The 19,972-nt window shown below is 40.7% G+C and overlaps 1 protein-coding gene and 1 long non-coding RNA gene across 2 annotated transcripts in view; one reads left to right on the forward strand and one right to left on the reverse strand.

The window, feature by feature from the left end:
- LOC126930317 (uncharacterized) overlaps positions 1-19,972 on the forward strand; it is a 590,715-nt gene that overhangs the window by 420,078 nt on the left and 150,665 nt on the right. The gene's annotated exons all lie outside the window — the stretch shown is intronic.
- The window catches only part of CCDC38 (coiled-coil domain containing 38), a 67,594-nt gene that overhangs the window by 8,914 nt on the left and 38,708 nt on the right, over positions 1-19,972 (reverse strand). Inside the window, exons 8-13 of the mRNA XM_050747173.1 lie at positions 19,771-19,928; positions 15,838-15,936; positions 13,460-13,508; positions 6,201-6,270; positions 4,089-4,240; positions 2,683-2,818 (exon numbers count right to left, since the gene is read on the reverse strand). Coding sequence (XP_050603130.1) covers positions 2,683-2,818; positions 4,089-4,240; positions 6,201-6,270; positions 13,460-13,508; positions 15,838-15,936; positions 19,771-19,928 — 664 coding nt within the window. The remainder of the gene's footprint in view (positions 1-2,682; positions 2,819-4,088; positions 4,241-6,200; positions 6,271-13,459; positions 13,509-15,837; positions 15,937-19,770; positions 19,929-19,972) is intronic.

Here is a 19,972-nt window from a genome sequence, read left to right on the forward strand (position 1 = left end):
TTTTCCTGATTCGCCTCCCCCTCCCCACCCCCCCATTTCACATCTCTAGAAGACACTACGGATTATTAGTCCCACTTCTCCAGAGTGTGCAATACATGAATGCCAAATTTATACTTGCGATCAAAATTTCATGGATAGCCATTTTAAAAGGAATTTTATGTCATTTCTACTTTCTTTCTTTAGGTATCTGGTTGCCTCAATGTTAAAGAGTATCAAAAATGCCACTTTTATTTTTTAATAGTTGCACCAAATTTGGATGAAAGGGGCTTAGTTGGGGTGGGGCAGGGAGGAGGGGAGATATCACAAATATTTATCAGACATTTTGCATGTCAATTGGTTTCAGAATTATTTAAAACAGTTGAAGTGTGGAAACCACTCAAGTGTCCATCAATAGATGAATGAATAAACAATATATGGTATAAACATACAATGGAATATTATTGAGCCATAAAAATAATGCAATCCTGATACATGCTACAACATGGATGAACTTTGAAAACATGCTAAATGAAATAAACCAAACACAAAAGGACCAATATTGTATGATTCTTTTTTTGTGACGTACCTAGAATAGTCAAATTCAGAGAGAAAGTAAAATGGTGGTTTCCAAGGGCTAGGAGAGGGAGGGAGGAATGGAAAGTTATTGTTTAATGGGTATAGAATTTCAGCTTTGCAAGATGAAGAGTTCTGGAGATTGCAAAACAACGTGAATGTACTTAACACTACTGATCCGTACATTTAAAAATGGTTAAGATGTTAGATTTTTATGTTGAAAAGATGATGAAAAAGTTGTGGAAATAGTGGTGATGGTTCCACAACATTGAGAATGTACTTAATGCCATTGAATCGCGTGCTTAAAATAGGTAAGTGGTAAATTTGGTTATGTATATTGTACCACAGTTTTAAAAAAATGGTTAGGAAAAAAACAGCACTGAATTGAAAGGTGGCTATCATCACACTTCTTGGCTCCGGCAATGCACAATCCCATCCCCTACTAACTCATGGCACTATAACCCCCTAGGAAAGTGTGTGTGTGTGTGTGTGTGTGTGTGTGTGTGTGTGTGTGTGTGTGTGTGTGTGTGTGTGTGTGTGTGTGTGTGTGTGTGTGTGTGTGTGTGTGTGTGTGTGTGTGTGTGTGTGTGTGTGTGTGTGTGTGTGTGTGTGTGTGTGTCTGTGTGTAGGAGCCATAAACAGCTTGTGCTTTTTGTAACCCTGTTCACCTGTGGGTAAGGGAGGACAGTCTTCTTCTGATGCAGTTCCCCCAGTTCAACCTCTGTTTGAAAATCAAGTTCACATCCATAAATGTGATGTTGTGGCAGGCCAGTCTCACTAACGCAGGCTTCCATAACAACCGTTTCAGTACTGACTGAGTGGTTAAGTTCAATATTGAAAGCCAGTGCCCCTATACAAAGGCTGGAATGTAACAAAAGCCCACCAAGAGTTTTGCCTAGGCCTTTCCTGGGCCTTAAAGTATGACAAAATAATGAAGGAATTCTTAACAGGACCCATTTAGGATTAAGCAAGTTTTATTGGGGGTGAAGAAACTCCCCAGGCCTCCACAAACAAGTTTACTGGGGGTCTGAAGGAACTACCTAAACCTCCCTGATTTAGCAGGAGACAAGATAAGGGTAATCACCCCAGCACCTGGACCCATTTAGATTAGGTAAACTTACTGAGGCTCTAGAGGAAGGTCTTCAGGACTCAGACCTTAGTTATAGATGAGAAGAAGTTAATCACTTACGTCTTTAGATGAATGCACACTTACACATAGACATATAGCTTAGAAGGTATATAAGCTCTGGAAAACTGTAATTTTGAGTTGGTCTGGCAATAATTTCCAGGCCTTTTCCCTGTAACTAGTTACAGAAATCAAAACTCTCTTCCTCCCCTGTTAATCTGCATCTCATTATTGGGCCACGAGAAACAGCAGACTGACCCTCAGTTTGGTCTCAGAACAATGTTAGCCTCCTATGTTAGCTTTGAATTTTTATTTCATTTGAGGTTTCTATAAGGTATTCAATGTTAGATGGAGCTGGTTGTGGGTCTAAAAGCTAACCTAATCCTTCGTTCAATAAACATTTATTGAGCACCAACTTTTAAGGGGACCCTCAACTGAACTAAGAATAATAAGTTAATCCCTGCCCTCGAGGGGGTTTGCATCTAGCTGAGAGATGAACTTCTCAATAAGTAAGTGTACTAGCACACATCACAGCTGTTTTGATAATGAGTCTACACAGGCCTGAAGAGGCAGAAATCTAGTACAGGCTCGGTGCTGGGAAAATTTTCTAGTCAGTGTTGAGTCCCTGTTAATTGTGTTGATTCACTACTTCCTCTGTTAATTACTCCTTGAATTACCACCAAAATGATAACACACAGTGAACTACTACATATGTCTAGGCTCTGACTAAAATAAATGTATTTCAAGGGGAAACTATGGTCAATATCACGGATTGTAATAGAGCAACGTTTTAAGAGAACTCCAATGCCAATTTGAATGCTTTCTGCCTATGTACATTGGCTATTACATACTGGCAAGATAAATTCCAAGCTGGCTTTCCACTTCTGTCGTCAATCTAGGACTTGTGATTTGCTTTAACTCCCCTATTCACATACTTAGGACACAGGGAATAAAAATTACAATCATGAGCCAAAATGAAATCACCATAGGCAAAGAGTGATTACCTGAGCATCTGAATTAAATTCTCCAAAGCTAAAGAGCCTGGACCTTAATTGCAATTCTGCTGCTTTCTCCTCTTCTCTCACACAATTAGCTTTAAGCATTTCTTCTTGCTCCAAAAGAAACTCTATGTTGCTATTTCTATTGCAAAAGAAGAAAGAGACCCTCATCTGAAATTTGTGGTTAGTGAAATAGCCATCAGTCAGGAGCTTCAACACTCTAGATCATGTGTCAAAATCCATGTAGTGAGCCAAATACAAGCCTGTATTTGAAGACATTGCCAAAGTACATGCAACTTTTCAAGTTAAAATGAGAAAAATACATGCACAAATCCTGCTTTTAACTTCCATCAGAAGGCATTTGCTTCCCCTCCCCTACTTTTGTGGTTCCCCTTGAGTTCCCCCAAATAGCAGCAGAGCGGAGGCATCAGGAACCCAGTGTTCTCAAATGTGGCTGATAATCAGAATATCTGGGGAGCCAAGAGGGAAAATATAGACTCCTAACTCCCTCACCTAGAGATTCTGATAAGATCCTCTAGAGATGGATTCTATAGATCACCCTTTCCTGACCACCTGCACCCACCCTGTCCCAGAAAATCTTATTGTGGAGGTGGGTGGAGGGCCACCAGACACTGTGAGGACTGGAAAAGATACAAGGATTAAAAAGTCTCACAGATGATAATGGGTAGCTGTGAGATAATGATTTTCAGGTTCTTACCTTCTGAACAAATTAATTTGTCTTGAAGTTAAATGTAGTTTGACCTATTGTTTAAAAAGATTTTCATCTTCTGGCCCAGAAAACTTTCTGAAAAAAAAGATTCTACACATTTTTGCAATGAGTAGATATAAAGATCTATTCTCTGTAATTCAACTCTTTTTCAAGTTTGTAATATTATATATTTTTAGATGAGGAAGGAATTTTGTGAGGGATCAAATCCAGCCGCTTTCCCCTGACAGAAATCCTTTCTATATTTGCCCTGATATCTTGACAGGAACTTTATAAAATGATATAATATTTAATCACAAAAAATTTTTTTTGAGAGTCATGGCCAGTGACAATACATCTGTTAGCATTATCATCCACAGCTAGCCAAGAGGGCGAAAACTACGCTGGACAAAAGTTAAGGCGGTAGGTACCATTTTAATTCTTTTTAGTCTTTTTTCAAAATATCTTTTATTGTTACTAGCTAGGAAAATATGTTGACAAGTGAAAGGAAGTAGGGACAAAATTAAAGCCAGTCTATTCTGTGTAAATGTGACATCTACCGTTTGCACTCCACAATGTAAACTATTAAAAACCCCAGCCTACATTCACAGAGACCACGAGGAAGAGCCACATGTGGATGAGTTGGACCCAGCCTCTGGTTAGAAATTGCTTAATGGAATAAATCTACTTGTTTATAATGACTTACGTTTTATCCTGTATAACTTTTTCTCTTTTGTTTACCTCTTCAAGATTTTCATCTACATCTTGGGAATATTGAAACAAAGTAAGATTCTGCTCTTCCAGCTCTCTGAGGACTTGAAGTAACTCCTCTGGTTCCTTGAAATAAAGCGCTGGCTCCTAATTAATCAATAATGAAGAATATAATTTACTTAAAAATACGCTACCTATGCACATGTGACTTATCTAGAAAATATAGTGGGGTAGGCCGGGCGCGGTGGCTCAAGCCTGTAATCCCAGCACTTTGGGAGGCCGAGACGGGCGGATCACAAGGTCAGGAGATCGAGACCATCCTGGCTAACACGGCGAAACCCCGTCTCTACTAAAAACACAAAAAATTAGCCAGGCGAGGTGGCGGCGCCTGTGGTCCCAGCTACTCGGGAGGCTGAGGCAGGAGAATGGCGGGAACCCGGGAGGCGGAGCTTGCAGTGAGCTGAGATCTGGCCACTGCACTCCAGCCTGGGCGACAGAGCGAGACTCCGTCTCAAAAAAAATAAAAAAGAAAATATAGTGGGGTAAAGGAAGGTATTTCTAAGCATGAGGGAGACGCAGGTAGGGATTTGTATGGGAAACTCGTCTATTTCCAAGTGAGAGCTGGCTCTCAGAAAGAGCACATTTGAAGTGTTGTGGGGAGATAAGGGTATTAAAAAAGGGATGGGGAAGAAAAAAGGAAGAAGAGGGCGAGGAAAAGGCAGAAGAGGAGGCAAGTGCAGGAAAAAGGGAAAGGGAGAAGGAATAGAAGATGACAGAAGGCTGAGTGAAAGTCATTTTCTCCCCACATTTTAATTATTTTATATTTATATGTGTTACCTTAAACATTTTTTTAAAAAATGACTTGGGCATTTGCACACCCATGTTCCTCATTATTCACAATAGCCAAGACATGGAAGCAACCTGAATGTCCATCAATAGATGAATGGATGAAGTCCATGTAGTGTACACATACAATGGAATATTATTCAGGTTTCAAAAGGAAAGCAATCGGCCGTGTGCAGTGGCTCACGCCTGTAATCCCAGCACTTTGGGAGGCCGAGGCAGGTAGATCATGAAGTCAGGAGTTCAAGACCAGCCTGAGCAAGATGGTGAAACCCCGTCTCTACTAGAAATACAAAAATTAGCCAGTCATGGTGGTGGATGCCTGTAATCCCAGCTACTCAGGAGGCTGAGGCAGAGAACTGCTTGAACTCAGGAGGCAGAGGTTTCAGTGAGCCAAGATCATGCCACTGCACTTCAGCCTGGGCAACAAGAGTGAAACTCCGTCTCAAAAAAAAAAAGGAAAGAAATCCTGTCATGTGCTATAACATAGATGAACCTTGGGTACAGTATGCTAAGTAAAATAAGCCAGGCACAAAAAGACAAATACTGAGTGATTCCACTTATATGAGGTATCTAAAATAGTAAAACTCTTAGAAACAGAATGTAGAATGGCAGTTGCCAGGGGCCATGGGAGGGAGAAAAGAGGAGTTGTTTAATGAGTATAGAGTTTCTGTTTTGCAGAATCGGAAAGTTCTAGGGATCTGTTGCTTATAGTTGACACTACGGTACTGCACGCTTAAAATGGCTAAAATGGTAAATTTTTTATATGTTTGTTTGTCACAATTTTTTAAAAAGATGACTTGGGTAAAGTGTGTAATATACAACAATGAATGGTATTTGTTGTCCCTTTTGAGTTTCTGTGGTTGCATTTAGGGTGATGTTAGCTCAAAGTCAATCTTGCAGCAATAAAGGGTTGTTTTGTTGAAGGCCTATTTATTTTATGGTTCAGCTACCCAATACATCACAAGTCCCAATAAAATGCAGTCAGAAAGTGGCTATTTTTACCAGAAGATTGTTGATTTTATATATATATATATAAAAAATATATATATCCTAAATCATTACCTTCTTCTAGATACTTATAAAATGTCTTATGACAAAGATAAATTACATATCCAATTGGAAAATAGTATCAAAATTATATTTCTTTCTGGAAGGTTTTGTGCAATATTTTGAATGAAATATTTTAATTTCAAAAGAATAAATGATCATCAATATTTTTCACCAAACACAATATTTAAACCAGCAAATATAATCTAGTTACCAAATCAAAGTCCATTTCATCATCTAAAAGGAATTCCAAACTGTCTTCTGAACCGAAACTTTCAGTCAGGCTGTAAAAGAAAAAAGAAAAAGAAAATGTCTGATTTGTGAGCCATTTTCTGTCAACAGGTTTGCATTCCTTTCTAAATTGTCTTTGGAATGCAACTGTAACATAATTATTTTCAATAGCAAGTTTAGCCTTTTAGGGAACTGCTGATTGCAGAAATCAATGGATTCCATGAATATACAAAAGAAAATTGGATTCTGTCCCAGACAAAGCTGACATACACAAACAATGAGACCACATGGGAGGGCCATACCATATGGTACCAATTATTTGAGGTGTATCTATAAAGTAAGGTACCTTTATTTTTAAAGAAATACATGACAGCCTACATTGCCTCATCCCTTTGTCCCTTTGAATACATTCTTCTTGAGAATCTAAATGTGCTCTACTGCTCAAAGTGAAAGCTGTATCACAGCCTTCTGACTGTCCCCAAGTAAGGCAATGCTTCTCTCTTTAAGAGCAGATTTTACTTCTCAAAATATCTTCCAATCAGACTGACAAAATGTTGGTTGGGGCGATGGACAATGAGGTACCTCCTTAAAGCATAATCATGTGGCTTGAAAAGTGGCTCTGGAAAAATCCTGTAAGAAAGATGAATGGAAACTGATTGCAATATTAAAGAGGCAGGGATAGGGACAGAGTACGTTGGCTGTTGGTGTGATCTAGGTCATTAACATTTTCAGATAGAGGGCGGTGATGATGTCAACGATGAGTAAGTGTATGGGGAGGGAGGAGAATTTAGAGATATGGAAGAACGAAATAATGGGAACCAAAAATAGAAAGGGGTCTTGGGGCCATAAGAGAAGAGACAAAGATGACTCCAACATTTGTGGTCTGGAGCCTGGAAAAATGGAGGTAGCACTCATAGGAAGGAAAATGGCTTACAGATGGGATAAGAAAAAGATTAATATTTGCTTTATTCATGTTGAGTTTGAGGGGACAAAATACACACCTGGAGCTGCCTGTTGAGCAGTTGGAGAGAAGGTGTGGGAAAACAGAAAAGGCCAGGGACATAGATTAGTTTTAGGGAAACATACCCTGAGAAAGCATTTGATATTACAGTCTACCTTCTCTGCTCTTGGGTTGAGCAACATCACTTTCTAGTCACTCTCTTCCCACCTCTCTGATACTTTTGTCGTCTTTTGGGCTTCTCCTCAGTCTTCTTCCCTTCTCCTTCTACCCATTCTTTTGGGGAGACCTCATCCCTCTCATGGATTCAACCACTGCTAATACACCAATGACTCCCACATCTCTATCTCTTTCTTGAGCTCTAGATTTCGGTGTTCAACCTTCAACTGGACGTCAGCACCCACAAGGCTGTCCCATAGGGAGCTAAAACGAACATCCAAAATCACACTCCTTCTCTTTTTCCTCAAGCGGGCCTGCTCCTCTTACTGGATTCCCAATATTATTGGATGGCAAGACCATGCTAGTAATCTGGGAGTTATCTGTAACCACTCTCTTTTCCTGACACTTCCCTCAATCTTTACATAAGCCCTTCAAAGTCCTGTCAATGCCACTTCCCTAATGTCTCTCACAGCCTTTCCTTCTTTGTTCCCGATGTCATTATCTGGTGTAGGCAGTCCAATCTCTTTCACCTGAATTGCGACAATAGGCTCCTAACTGGCCACTGTATCTCTAGTTTGTCCTCCACCATTTCATTCTCTAAAATACTGCCACATCCATTTTTCTAAAGTGCAAATAGGATTGGGTCTCTGTCTTACTCTTGCTTAAAACATTCAGTGTCTCCCCAGGGTCCTTGGAACAAAGCACAGACTGCTTAGATAGATAGTATCACCACTTCCCTGCTTATGGTGCAGTGCCCATATACTCCTTGAGCCTCTCCCCTTTTTACCCAGAATGATGAACCAGTCATTCTGACACAACCAAACTCTGTCATCTCTGTACCAGAAAGCACTCCCTCTTCCAGAGCTTGTCCTCACAAACTCCTCCTCCTCTCATAGACTCAGCTTAGAGGCAACCTGCTCTGAAGCACATTCACCGATCCTGCCCTTGCCCTCCCATGCCCTCACCTCTCCTCTGGGTTAAGAGTCCTACCTTTGCATGCCTGTGGCACTCTGGGCTTATCCTTCTAATAACGTTATCACATTGTATTGCAATCAACTTGTCTGTCTTCCTCCCTAAATGGTAAGCCCCATGAGGGCAGAGATGGTCTTTTATTTATTGTTAGGGCACTCAATAAATATTTGTTGAATGAATGGATGAGACTAGGAGAGTGGTGAGCTTTCTGAGGGAGCGAATGTGGTGTCTGCATGTTACTGTGTGCATCTAGATGCAGAAAAGGCATTTGGCAGGATTCAACACTCATTTTGATAAGAACTCTCAGGAAAACTGGAACAGAGAAGAACTTTCTTAACTTGATAGAGTATCTACATCTACAAAAATTCTCCAGCTAACATTATACTTAATGGTGAAAAACTAAATCCTTTCAAGACTGGGAACAAGACAAAGATAACTGCTCCATCTACTCTTATTCAACATTGAAAGTTCTACCCATTGCAATAAGGCAAGAAAAAAAGATAAAAGGCATAAAAATCAGAAAGGAAGAAATAAAGCTGTCCTTATGTGCAAATGACATAATGGTCTACGTAGAAAATCCAAAGGAATCTTTAAAAACAAAACAAAACTCTTGAACTAATAAGTGAGTTCAGTATGGTCAGGGTATACAATCAATTGTATTTCTCTATATTAGCAATGACTTCATAGACACCAGAATAAAAAGTACAATACCATTTACACTTGTTCAAAAAGAAAAGACAAAAATATTTTGCTATAAATCTAACAAAACATGTATAGGATTTGTAAGCTGGGAACTACAGAAGGCTGAAGAAATCAAAGAAGATCTAAACATGGAGAGGCAGACTGTGTTTATGGATTGGAAAATGTAGCATAGTAAAGAAATCAGTTCTCCCCAAATTGATATACAGGGTTGTGTTAGTTTCCTAGGACTGATGTAACAAACAACAGCTTAAAACAACAGTAATTTATTCTGTCACAGTTCTGGAGGCTAGAAGTCAAAAATCAAGGTGTCAACAGGCCATGTTCTCTCTGAGGGCTCTAGGGAAGAATCTATTAATGCCTTTCTCTTAGCTGCTCCTGTTGCCAGCAGTCCTTGGCTTGCAGCCACATCGCTTCAATCTCTGTCATTACATGGCATTCTCCCTGTGTCTCTGTGTCTCTGTGTCTCTTCTCTTGTAAGGACACCAGTCATACTGAATTAAGGGTCTACCCTAATGACTTCATCTTACCTTGATTACATCTGCCAAGGTGTAATAAAAAATATGTTTTTTCCAGATAAGGTCATGTACATAGTACCATGGGTTAGGATTTCTTTTTTTTTTTCTTTTTTTTTTTTTTTTTTTTTTTTGAGACAGAGTCTCGCTCTGTCGCCCAGGCTGGAGTGCAGTGGCCGGATCTCAGCTCACTGCAAGCTCCACCTCCCGGGTTTACGCCATTCTCCTGCCTCAGCCTCCCGAGTAGCTGGGACTACAGGCGCCCGCCACCTCGCCCGGCTAGTTTTTTTGTATTTTTTAGTAGAGACAGGGTTTCACCGTATTAGCCAGGATAGTCTCGATCTCCTGACCTCGTGATCCGCCTGTCTCGGCCTCCCAAAGTGCTGGGATTACAGGCTTGAGCCACTGTGCCCGGCGGGGTTAGGATTTCAACTTATCTTTGTGGGGGACATAATTCAACCCATAAAAAGACTTAACACAATTCCCATCATAATTCCAGAAAGATTTTTTGTAGATGTAGATAAGATTATTTTAAAATTTATATAAAAAGAAAAAGGAGCTAGAATAGCCGACACAGTTTTGAAAAAGAGGAATTACATAAGAAGTCTCCCTGACCTTAAGACTAATAGCTACAGGCCATTTTCCGTTCCCTGTGTTGTGTCTTGGAATCTGGAGCAATGAAGACGTCTGTGCTCTTAGGCAGGTCCTTCCTGTTTTCTCTATTGTTTTGGAATTCTTCTGGACTCAACCCAGACCTAAGACACAGATCTTCAGTGGATAAAGAAGACACTGGACTGCAGCAATGACTGAGTTGACTACTGATGGCCTAGGTCACTGTCTGACTTGCAATAGTTTCAACGTGTCCTGATAATTGATTGTTAGAATGAAAATAAGGCCCTTTGATAACAACACAGAAATTAAAACTAGCGACATACACCTGGGAGATAACTGTCCTGTAACAAGACTGTTGCCATTTAACAAAAGTTTTCTTACCCTGTCACTTCTTGTAGGATCAAGAAAATTATGTTCCAAAGAAATGATGTTGCTATATTATCAGAGATCAGTTACAGATCAGTGCTGCATACTACCTATAATTTCTAGTGGTTTGCTTTGTAAAGAGGCTTAAATTCCCATCTGTGATGCATTTTGGAATGAGTGGATTTGATGTCAACACCTTGAAAGATATCACTCAAAACACAGAAGAACAAGAGTCATCAGCTCCCACACAAAGTGAAACATGTGAACCTAATTTTAGCAGTGTTAATTAGGAGCAACTATTCACAAGTCATTGCATCAATACCGCCTGTGTTATAACATCCTCTCCTCCCTAAGGCATGGGAGCAAGTGGTACATACTTGTCCGGGAACCAGTTCCATTAATACTATGGTTGTATCTGTCCAAAGATAAGTAGCAGTATGTTACCAGTTTCACTACCTTTGGATTTTGGATAACATATCTATACTGTGATATTTACACGTTTTAATGAGTTAATTTTAAGTGTAATTGCCATTCTAACTTTGTATGTGAAATCAAGATCACACATAATAAACCTTGCCTATATTAAATAATAAAAATAAAAAAGTAATAGCTACAATAGTCAAGATCATGTGGCAGGACAGTTATATAGATCAATGGAACAGAATAGAGAATCCAGAAATAGGCCCCAATAAATATGCTTACATGATTTTTGACAAAGGTGCAAAAGCAATTCAATGAAAGATGCCCTTTCAACAAATGGTGCAGGACCAATTGAGATACACAGGCAAAAAAACACCATCACCACAATCTAAACCTCACACCTTATACAAAAATTAACTCAAAATGGAAAATGGATCACAAACTTACACGTAAAACTATAAAACACTTAAGAAAAAATATGGAAAAAAATCTTTGAGTCTAAGGCTAGGGAAAATGTTTTAGAATTGACACCAAAAGCATGAACTATAAAAGAAAAAATTCATAACTCGAAATTCATCAAAATTAAAACTTTCACTCTACAAAAGAGCTTATTAAGAGGATAAAAAGACAGTCTACACACTTAGAGAAATTCTTTGCAAACCACATATCCCCAAAGGACTAATATCTAATTATATACAGAATTTTCAAAATCCAACAGTTTTTTTTAAAAGGCAATTCAGTTAGAAAATGAGCAAAAGATATGAATAGATATTTCATCAGAGGATATAAAGATGCAAACAAGCACACGACAATATGCGCAACACCATTAGCTACTAGGAAAATCAAATTAATACCTAACAGAATAGTTAAAATAAAAGACAGTGCAAACACCAAATGCTGTTGAGGATATGAGGAAACTGGACCCCACAAATAATGCTGGTGGGAATGTCAAGTGATATAGTCACTCTGAGAAACAATTCATCAATTTCTTTAAAAACTGAACATGTGGCCGGGTGTGGTGGCTCACTCCTGTAATCCCAGCACTTTGGAGGCCGAGACGGGTGGATCACCTGAGGTCAGAAGTTCGAGACTGACCTGACCAACATGGTGAAATCCCATCTTTACTAAAAATAACAAAAATTAGCTGGGCGTGGTGGCAGGCGCCTGTAATCCCAGTCAGGAAGCCAAGACAGGAGAATTGCTTGAACCTGGGAGGTGGAGGTTGCAGTGAGCGGAGATTGTGCCATTGCACTTCAGCCTGGTCTACAGAGCAAGACTCCATCTCGAAAAGGAAACAAAAACAAAAAATACTGAACACGCATCTACCACCCAACCAGGCATTACATTCTAATTATTCCAGAGAAGTGAAAATTATGTTCACACAAAAGGTGGAACAAAGATATTGCTAGCAACTTTATTCATTATATCCCCAAACTCAAAATAATCCAGATGGTCTCCAATGAGCAAATAAACTACAGCACGTCCATACCATAGTATACTACTCAACAAGAAAAAGGAACCAACTACTGATAGACCGAACAACTTAGGTGAATCTTCAGAGAATTATGCTTAGCAAAATAACCCAATCCCAAAAGATTACATACCGTAGATTTCCATTTATAGAACATTCTTGGAATAACACCATCATAGAAATGGAGAACACATTGGTGGTTGCCAGGGGTTAAGGGGAGGTGGGAGAGGGAAGTGGATGTGACTATAAAAGGGCAACATGAAGAACCCCGCGCTAATGTTCTGTATTTGATGGCATCCATGTCAATATCCTGGTTATGGTATTGTGCTACAGTTTTGCAAGATGATACCATTGGAGGAAACTGGGTAAAGGGTATATGAAGTCTCTCTGTACTATTTCTTACAATTGCGTGTGAATCTAAAACGATCTCAAAATGAACATTTAATTACAAAAAATAGCGATTGCCAAGTGCCACAGAAGCGAATGTCCAGAATTCAGAGGGTGCCTAGAATTCACAGCAAAATGTTTCTGTTTTCCTCAGAGATTGTCATGATACTGTGATGCTGGCCCAGATCCCTTCCTCTGGGCTGGTGTACCCAACCCAGGCATCAACATATTTTCTTAAAGAAGCTGTCTTGGGGTAGAAAGGGTTGAGAACGAGTGACTTCTGAAATAATGAGTACAAATGAGCGAACAATTAAGTGAGGGGGGAAAACAACAACAACAAAATACTTTATGATCCTAATTGCGGCAATTTTGAATCACATGGTGAAACTGCAAACACACAGGCTAGCAGAATAGCTTAATAAAAAATAGGGCAGTGGATTCTGAGAAGCAAAGACCCAAGATGCAAGGGGGCAGATAGTTTCTGCAAATAATAGCTATAGATACTTAACAAAGAATGGAGAGAGGCCTGTGAGATCTCAGGAGTGCACAGAGATGGCACCACTGCCTCCAGGATCTCTTACAACAGTTTTGGATACATGACATAGATGTTGAGAAAAGGCTAAAAGTTATTTGCTGAAAACCATTCCCAGTTCCCAAGGGAGTTAGTCAAGTATATACTGTACTTTGATTTGATTTTCTCTGAGGTGCGAGTCAGGATTCTGCTTGGCTTTCCTGTTCAAAATGTCCAGGTGAGGCCGTGCCGTTGGTGATGGTGGAGTGAAGAGAAATAACATGGAATTAGAAATAAGCCCATGCACTTGGGGCAAGGTATTCATTTTTCTGCACAGACATGCCCATTACTTCTTTATTTTAAAAAAATTATTTTATTATTGGAATAATTGCATAGAAATTGGAGGTCTTTTATTCTATTGAAACTGAGTTGCACGCATAAGAATAAAATGAAAGGCACACACTCTTCTAAATGCCTCAGGGAGAGATCACATTTTTGGCTTTTCCCTCCAAAGCCCTCACTGTCTATAACTATATATCACTCACCCCATTATAGTGTGTAGTTCAGGAGTGCAGAACTATGTACTATTTGTGTTTGTGTACGTGGGGTCTTGAAGAGCACGTGAAATATTTATGTCTCCAACAAATACATGGTGAGTAAAAGAAAGAAGGCGAAAAAATGGATGAAGAAGAACCAACCAGATGGGTCCCGTCACCATCTTAAATTATTGTTTCAGCTTTTTTTTTTTTCTTTTGAGATGGAGTTTTGCTCTTGCTGCCCAGGCTGGAGTGCAATGGTGCGATCTTGGCTCATTGCAACCTCTGTCTCCCAGGTTCAAGCGATTCTCCTGCCTCAGCCTCCCGAGTAGCTGGGATTAGAGGTGCCCGCCACAAAGCCCAGCAAATTTTTGTATTTTTAGTAGAGATGGGGTTTCACCATGGTGGCCAGGCTGATCTCGAACTCCTGACCTCAGGAGATCCACCCACCTCAGCATCCCAAAGTGCTGGGATTACAGGCACGAGCCCCCGCGCCGGGCCTATCTCAGCTTTTAAGCTGGTACCCTAACATGTACTACTAAAAAGTATTGTTAAGAGGTGTTATTTAAACTGAGAAACTTCTATATTCAAAATTTCAAAGAGAAGAGAACATTGACACCACCTCCCACTCCCTCTACCCCACCCCTGCCCCCACACCCTACTCTAGATCCTCCAACAGGCAAAATAATATGTCTTAAAGTGAGCCAAAGTGGCCTCACAGCCCAAAAGAGTTTACTTTTCAATCAGCTGGCCAGATGCACAATGCTTCAGGCTCATACCAGGGTCATTTCTGGGCAGGCAACTTGTATTCCTGACCTTTATCCCACCACTAAATACATTCCAAGGTTGATAGTAGGATACAGGAGAAAAGGAGTCCCCAGGGGTCAGCCTGTATTAGGGGCTGCAAACTCGGATGGATAGAGGGCAGGGCAGGTAAAGGAGTGGAGTGGTCCTAATAAAGACAAAGCAACATGAGAGATCAGACCCCTCCCACGGGAAAGTTCCCAACTTGATCCCAGACATCAAATCTTGTGGTTTTCAAGAGAAGATAGAAATACAGATTTTTTTTCATGAGATATGCTTATTTTTACTTTATTTATTTATTTATTTTTTTTTGAGACAGGGTCTCACTCTGTCACCCAGGCTGGAGTGCAGTGGCACCATCACTGCTCACCGTGGCCTCGACTTGCTGGCCTCAAGTGATCCTCCCACCTCAACCTCCCGAGCAGCTGGGACTATAGGCGTGCACCACCACACCCAGCGAATTTTTGTATTTTTGGCAGATATGGGGTTTTGCCATGCTGCCCAGGCTGGTCTTGAACTCCTGGGCTCAAGTGATCCACTGCCCCAGCCTCCCAAAGTGCCGGGAGTAAAGGTGTGAGCCACCATGCCTGGCCTACATGTGCTGATTTTTAAACATTGGCCACCAAGCCAAACAACACCAAAACACTGGGGCCAGATAGCACAGCCCAGTGGGGCCAAATCTCTGGTCTGAATTTGTGATGCAGAGCGGGAGAAGGAGGGTCATTCCACCAGGGAGGGACGGTGATAGTGAAGGACTTCTTGGAGTTGATGGTGGGTAGGTTAGAACTACCTCTGCTCTAAATTAATCCTTTTCCCAAGGGTTAATTCTCTGAATCACTGGCCAAAGGCAGTCACCTGGTTGCAAATGGCCTGGTTTTCTGGGCCCTGGGAGTGGGCCTGTCAACAGCAGAAGGCAGGCCTGCGCCAGAGAAACGAGGCGCCTCAGCTTGGAAGGACTTCAGGACATGTGCTGGTTAGCCAGGGGATGTTTCAGGGACCCTCTTCCTCTGATTCTCTGCCTATTCTATCCACTCGTGCACCTCTCGGCATTTTGTGATAACATGAGAGAGAGAACCAGAGCCCCTGGCTGCTAGGACTGAGGGTGGGGTGGACACAGCCCTCCATTTTCCAGGCTGGCTTGTAGTCCTGTCTCCACTTTGAAATGGACATTCTCAGGTTTTACTTTCATGAGTCCCAAATCTACTTTTACCTTGGCTGTCTCTTTCCTGAGAAGCATCTTCTGAAAGGATGGCTGTCCCCCCAAACTCCTCAAGAATGCCTTCCTTTTTACTCGAATGTAATGATAATTCTAGAAATGGAAAATGAAAAGGAGAGACAAAAAGAAAGATGGGGGGAAAAAACACTGCTGAGAAAGAGAGCTTTGTCTTAGGCTGAAGATAGAGTTATTGTCAAAACTTCCAGGGACAGAAATATAAGTTGGAGACATCATCAACCAGCAAACATAATATGCAGATGGTAATAAACAAACATAGTATGCAGATAGTAAGGACTGGTCTCTGGGATAGGAGAAGGTAGGAGAACTGACCAGTAGGGCGCTAGGACATCTCCATTTTCAACATCCTTCTGTCGTAACTCCTAAAATCCCAAATGTTAGGTATTCAAGCCTCTGGACTGACAGACTTAACTAGTGTCTGAACATTCTCTATTTAGATGATGAACCCAGAACTGAATCTTTTTTTTTTTTTTTTGAGACAGGGTCTTGTTCTTTTACCCAGGCTGGAGTTCAGTGGCACCATCACAGCTCACTGCAGCCTTGAGCTCCTGGGATCAATCCATCCTCCCACCTCAGCCTCCTGAGTAGCTGGGACTACAGGTATATACCAGTATGCCTGGCTAATTTTTTTTTTTTTTTTTTTGTAGAGATGGGGTTTCACCATGTTGCCCAGGCTGGTCTCCAACTCCTGGGCTCAAGTACTCCGCCTGCCTTGGCCTCCCAAATTGTTGGAATTATAGGATTGAGCCACCGCACCTGGCCCAAGAAGGACTAAATCTTAAGTTGCTAAATGCAAATACTTCTTGGGTTTTTTTTACCCACTTGTTTTCTCTCTTGTGCAACACCATTTAGCTTTAACCAAATGTTATCATGTGCTGAACACTTTACACATATGGCCTAATTTAATCACACTCGGCACAGTGAGGGATGCAGGGAACCAAGCAGGGAACCCATTAGTGGTGTGTTGGTAAATGTTTAACAACTAACTCTCTAGAAAGCAAATGCCCCCTGATTTGTAGTCCGCCAATTTCTGGGGTGTAAATGCTCCTATCCTGGAGTAGTGGCGTCAGTTCTCAGCTGGGCTGCCCCTGGCTCCCATCCCTGCACTGCATCCTGGAAACTCTCTCCAGGTAGTAAGCTGAGGCAATCCTAGGGCTCACCTCACTGGTTTCCCCTCTCCAAGGGATCAATCTACTTTGCTGTTTGATGTCCAATGTCTGAAAATTCCTGTTTCATATGTTTATCCAGTTTTTCAGGCAAGAGGATAAGTCTGGTCCTGTTAGTTGAAAGTGCAAATCATCCCCTTGATTTGTGACCCCGCTTTCACTTATTACATTTTTTTTTTTTTTTTTTTTTTTTTTGAGTCAGGGTCTCTGTCTTTTGCCCAGGCTGGAGTGCAGGGGCATCATCATGGCTCACTGCAACATCCTTCTCCTGGGCTCAAGCAATCCTCCCACCTCAACCTCCCTAGTGGAAGAACTACAATTGTGTGCCACCATGTTCAGCTAATTTTTAAATTTTTTGTAGAGACGAGGTCTCAGTATGTTGCCCAAGCTGGTCTCAAACTCCTGGCTCAAGCAATCCTCCCTCCTTAGCCTCCCAAAATGCTTGGATTACAGGTGTGAGCCACTGCACCTGGCTTAAATTCTTATAAATATGTAATGGGGCCCTTCTCTGATCCGCTGAGCTGACCTAATGCCAGTACATGACTGTTTCGATTCCTGAGATTCCATGATAATATATTATATACAGTTTTAAAGGATTTGTAATCTTCCTCCCATTACCTTCCTAATTCAAAAGTATTTGCTTATCTTTCTAGATGAACCTTTGGATCATTGTGCAAAGCTCTCCCCACCCAAGACCCAATTCCCTGTCACATTTTTGGTAACATTTTACTTAAAATTCCATAAAATTATACATTAGTTTTAGACAATTTGGCAACTTTACATATCAATCTTTCTATCTGAAAACATGACATAGTTACATAGTTTTCTATTTCTCAAATCTCCAGGTCACACACATTAAGGTTATTGTTTTCTTAGATTTAATTTCCTTGTATATTTTCCTTCCTTCCTTCCTTTCTTCCTTCCTTCCTTCCTTCCTTCCTTCCTTCCTTCCTTCCTTCCTTCCTCCCTCCCTCCCTCCCTTCCTTCCTCTCTCTTTCTTTTGTTCTTCTTTCTTTCTTTTCCTTTCTTTCTTCCTCTTTCTTTCTTTCCTTTCTTCTTTTTTCTTTCCTTCCTTCCTTCCTTCCTTCCTTTCTTTCTTTCTTTCTTTCTTCTTTCTTTCTTTCTTTCTTTCTTTTCTTTTCTTTCCTTTCTTTCCTTTCTTTTTTCTTTCTTTCTTTCTTTTCCTTTTCCTTTCTTCCTCCCTTCCTTCCTTCCTTCCTTTCTTCCTTCCTTCCTCTTCCTGCCTGCCTGCCTACCTGCCTTCTTTTTTGAGACAGGTTGTTTTCTTAGATTTAATTTCCTTCTTTTCTTTCTTTTCTTTTCTTTTCGTTTTTTTTTCTTTTCTTTCTCTCCTCTCCTCTCCTCCTCCTCTTCTTTCTTTCTCCTTTCCTTTCCTTCCTTTCTTTTTTGAGACAGTCTCACTTCCATCACCTAGGCTGGAGTGTAGTGGCATACTCATGACTTACTGCAACCTCGACTTCCTGGGGTCAGGTGATCCTCCCATCTTAGCCTCCTGAGTAGCTGGGAGGTGCGTGTCACCATGCCCAGCTAATATTTTGCTTTTTGTAGAGAAGGAGTTTTGCCATGTTGTCCAGGCTGGTCCCAAACTAAGTTATCTGACTGCCTTGGCCTCCCAGAATGCTGGGATTACAGACATGAGCCACCATGTCCCACCTTCTTGTGTATTTTCTAATTAATAATATTAGTTTACTTAGGTTAATAAAACATAAATGACGGCCGAGGTGGGCAGATCACAAGGTCAAGAGATTGAGACCAGCCTGGCCAACATGGTGAAACTCCCTCTCTACTAAAAATACAAAAATTAGCTGGGCACGCACCTGTAGTCCCAGCTACTCAGGAGCCTGAGGCAGGAGAATCACTTGAACCTGGGAGGCAGAGGTTGCAGTGAGACGAGATTGCTCCATTGCACTCCAGTTCTGGGTGACAGAGCAAGACTCTGTCTCAAAAAAAAAAAAAAAAAAAAAAGAAAGAAAGAAAAAGCCACATAAACGACTTAGTGTCTGTTTACAGAATCTTTTAATAAAATCAAATAGCCTCTCAGGGTTTTAGAGGGGATTTCTAGGTATGCTACCATATCAGTTGAAAATAATATATTTTATCTTTCCCCCATGCATATATTTTTATTGCTTTATGCTACACTCCAAATCTCATGTTGGAATTTGGTCCCCAGTGTCAGAAGTGGGGCTTAGTGAAAGATGCTCAGGTCATGGGGGTAGACCCCTTGTGAATGGCTTGGTGCAATCCTGATAGCAATGAGTGAGTTCTCACTCTCTTAGTTCCCACAAGAGCTCCTTGTTGAAAAGAGCCTGGCACCTGCTTCCCCTCACCGTTGCTTCTCCTTGCACCATGTGGTCTCTGTACACGTTTCCCTTCTGCCATGAGTGGAAGCAGCCTGACGTAATAATTAAATAAATGCTGAAATAAATGCTGGCACCACACTTCTTGTACAGCCAGCAGAACTGCGAGCCAAATAAACTGCTTTTCTTTATAAATTGCCCAGCCTTAACTGTTCCTCTAGAGCAACACAAATGGACAAAGGCACTTTATATCTGAAATTAGCCCAAGTTTCCAAATTAATGATACACAATAACAGATATAGTGAAAATCTTTGTTTAGGTTCTGTTTTAAAAAAAAATCTATTTAGATAAATAAAAAACATTGAAGCAGATGATTTTGGAGTTAGGAATATTCACTTCATGGAAGTCGAGAATAAGTAACTTACTTGCTAATATTTTTGGAAGGATGATATTGGCTTTACTTTTTGATGCCTGTGCTCTTTTTAGTGCTTGCTGGATTTGCCAATGTTTTGGAGACAATTGCAGCAGAAAAAAACCATATTTCATGTACTCCTTGAGGAGGAATTCTGTTTTTGCTATTTCACTACTCAAAAGAAAGAAAGATATGATTAGGTATATCTGTGTGAA

This window comes from Macaca thibetana, chromosome 11, assembly GCF_024542745.1.
Source record: "Macaca thibetana thibetana isolate TM-01 chromosome 11, ASM2454274v1, whole genome shotgun sequence".
NCBI classification, from domain to species: Eukaryota; Metazoa; Chordata; class Mammalia; order Primates; family Cercopithecidae; genus Macaca; species Macaca thibetana.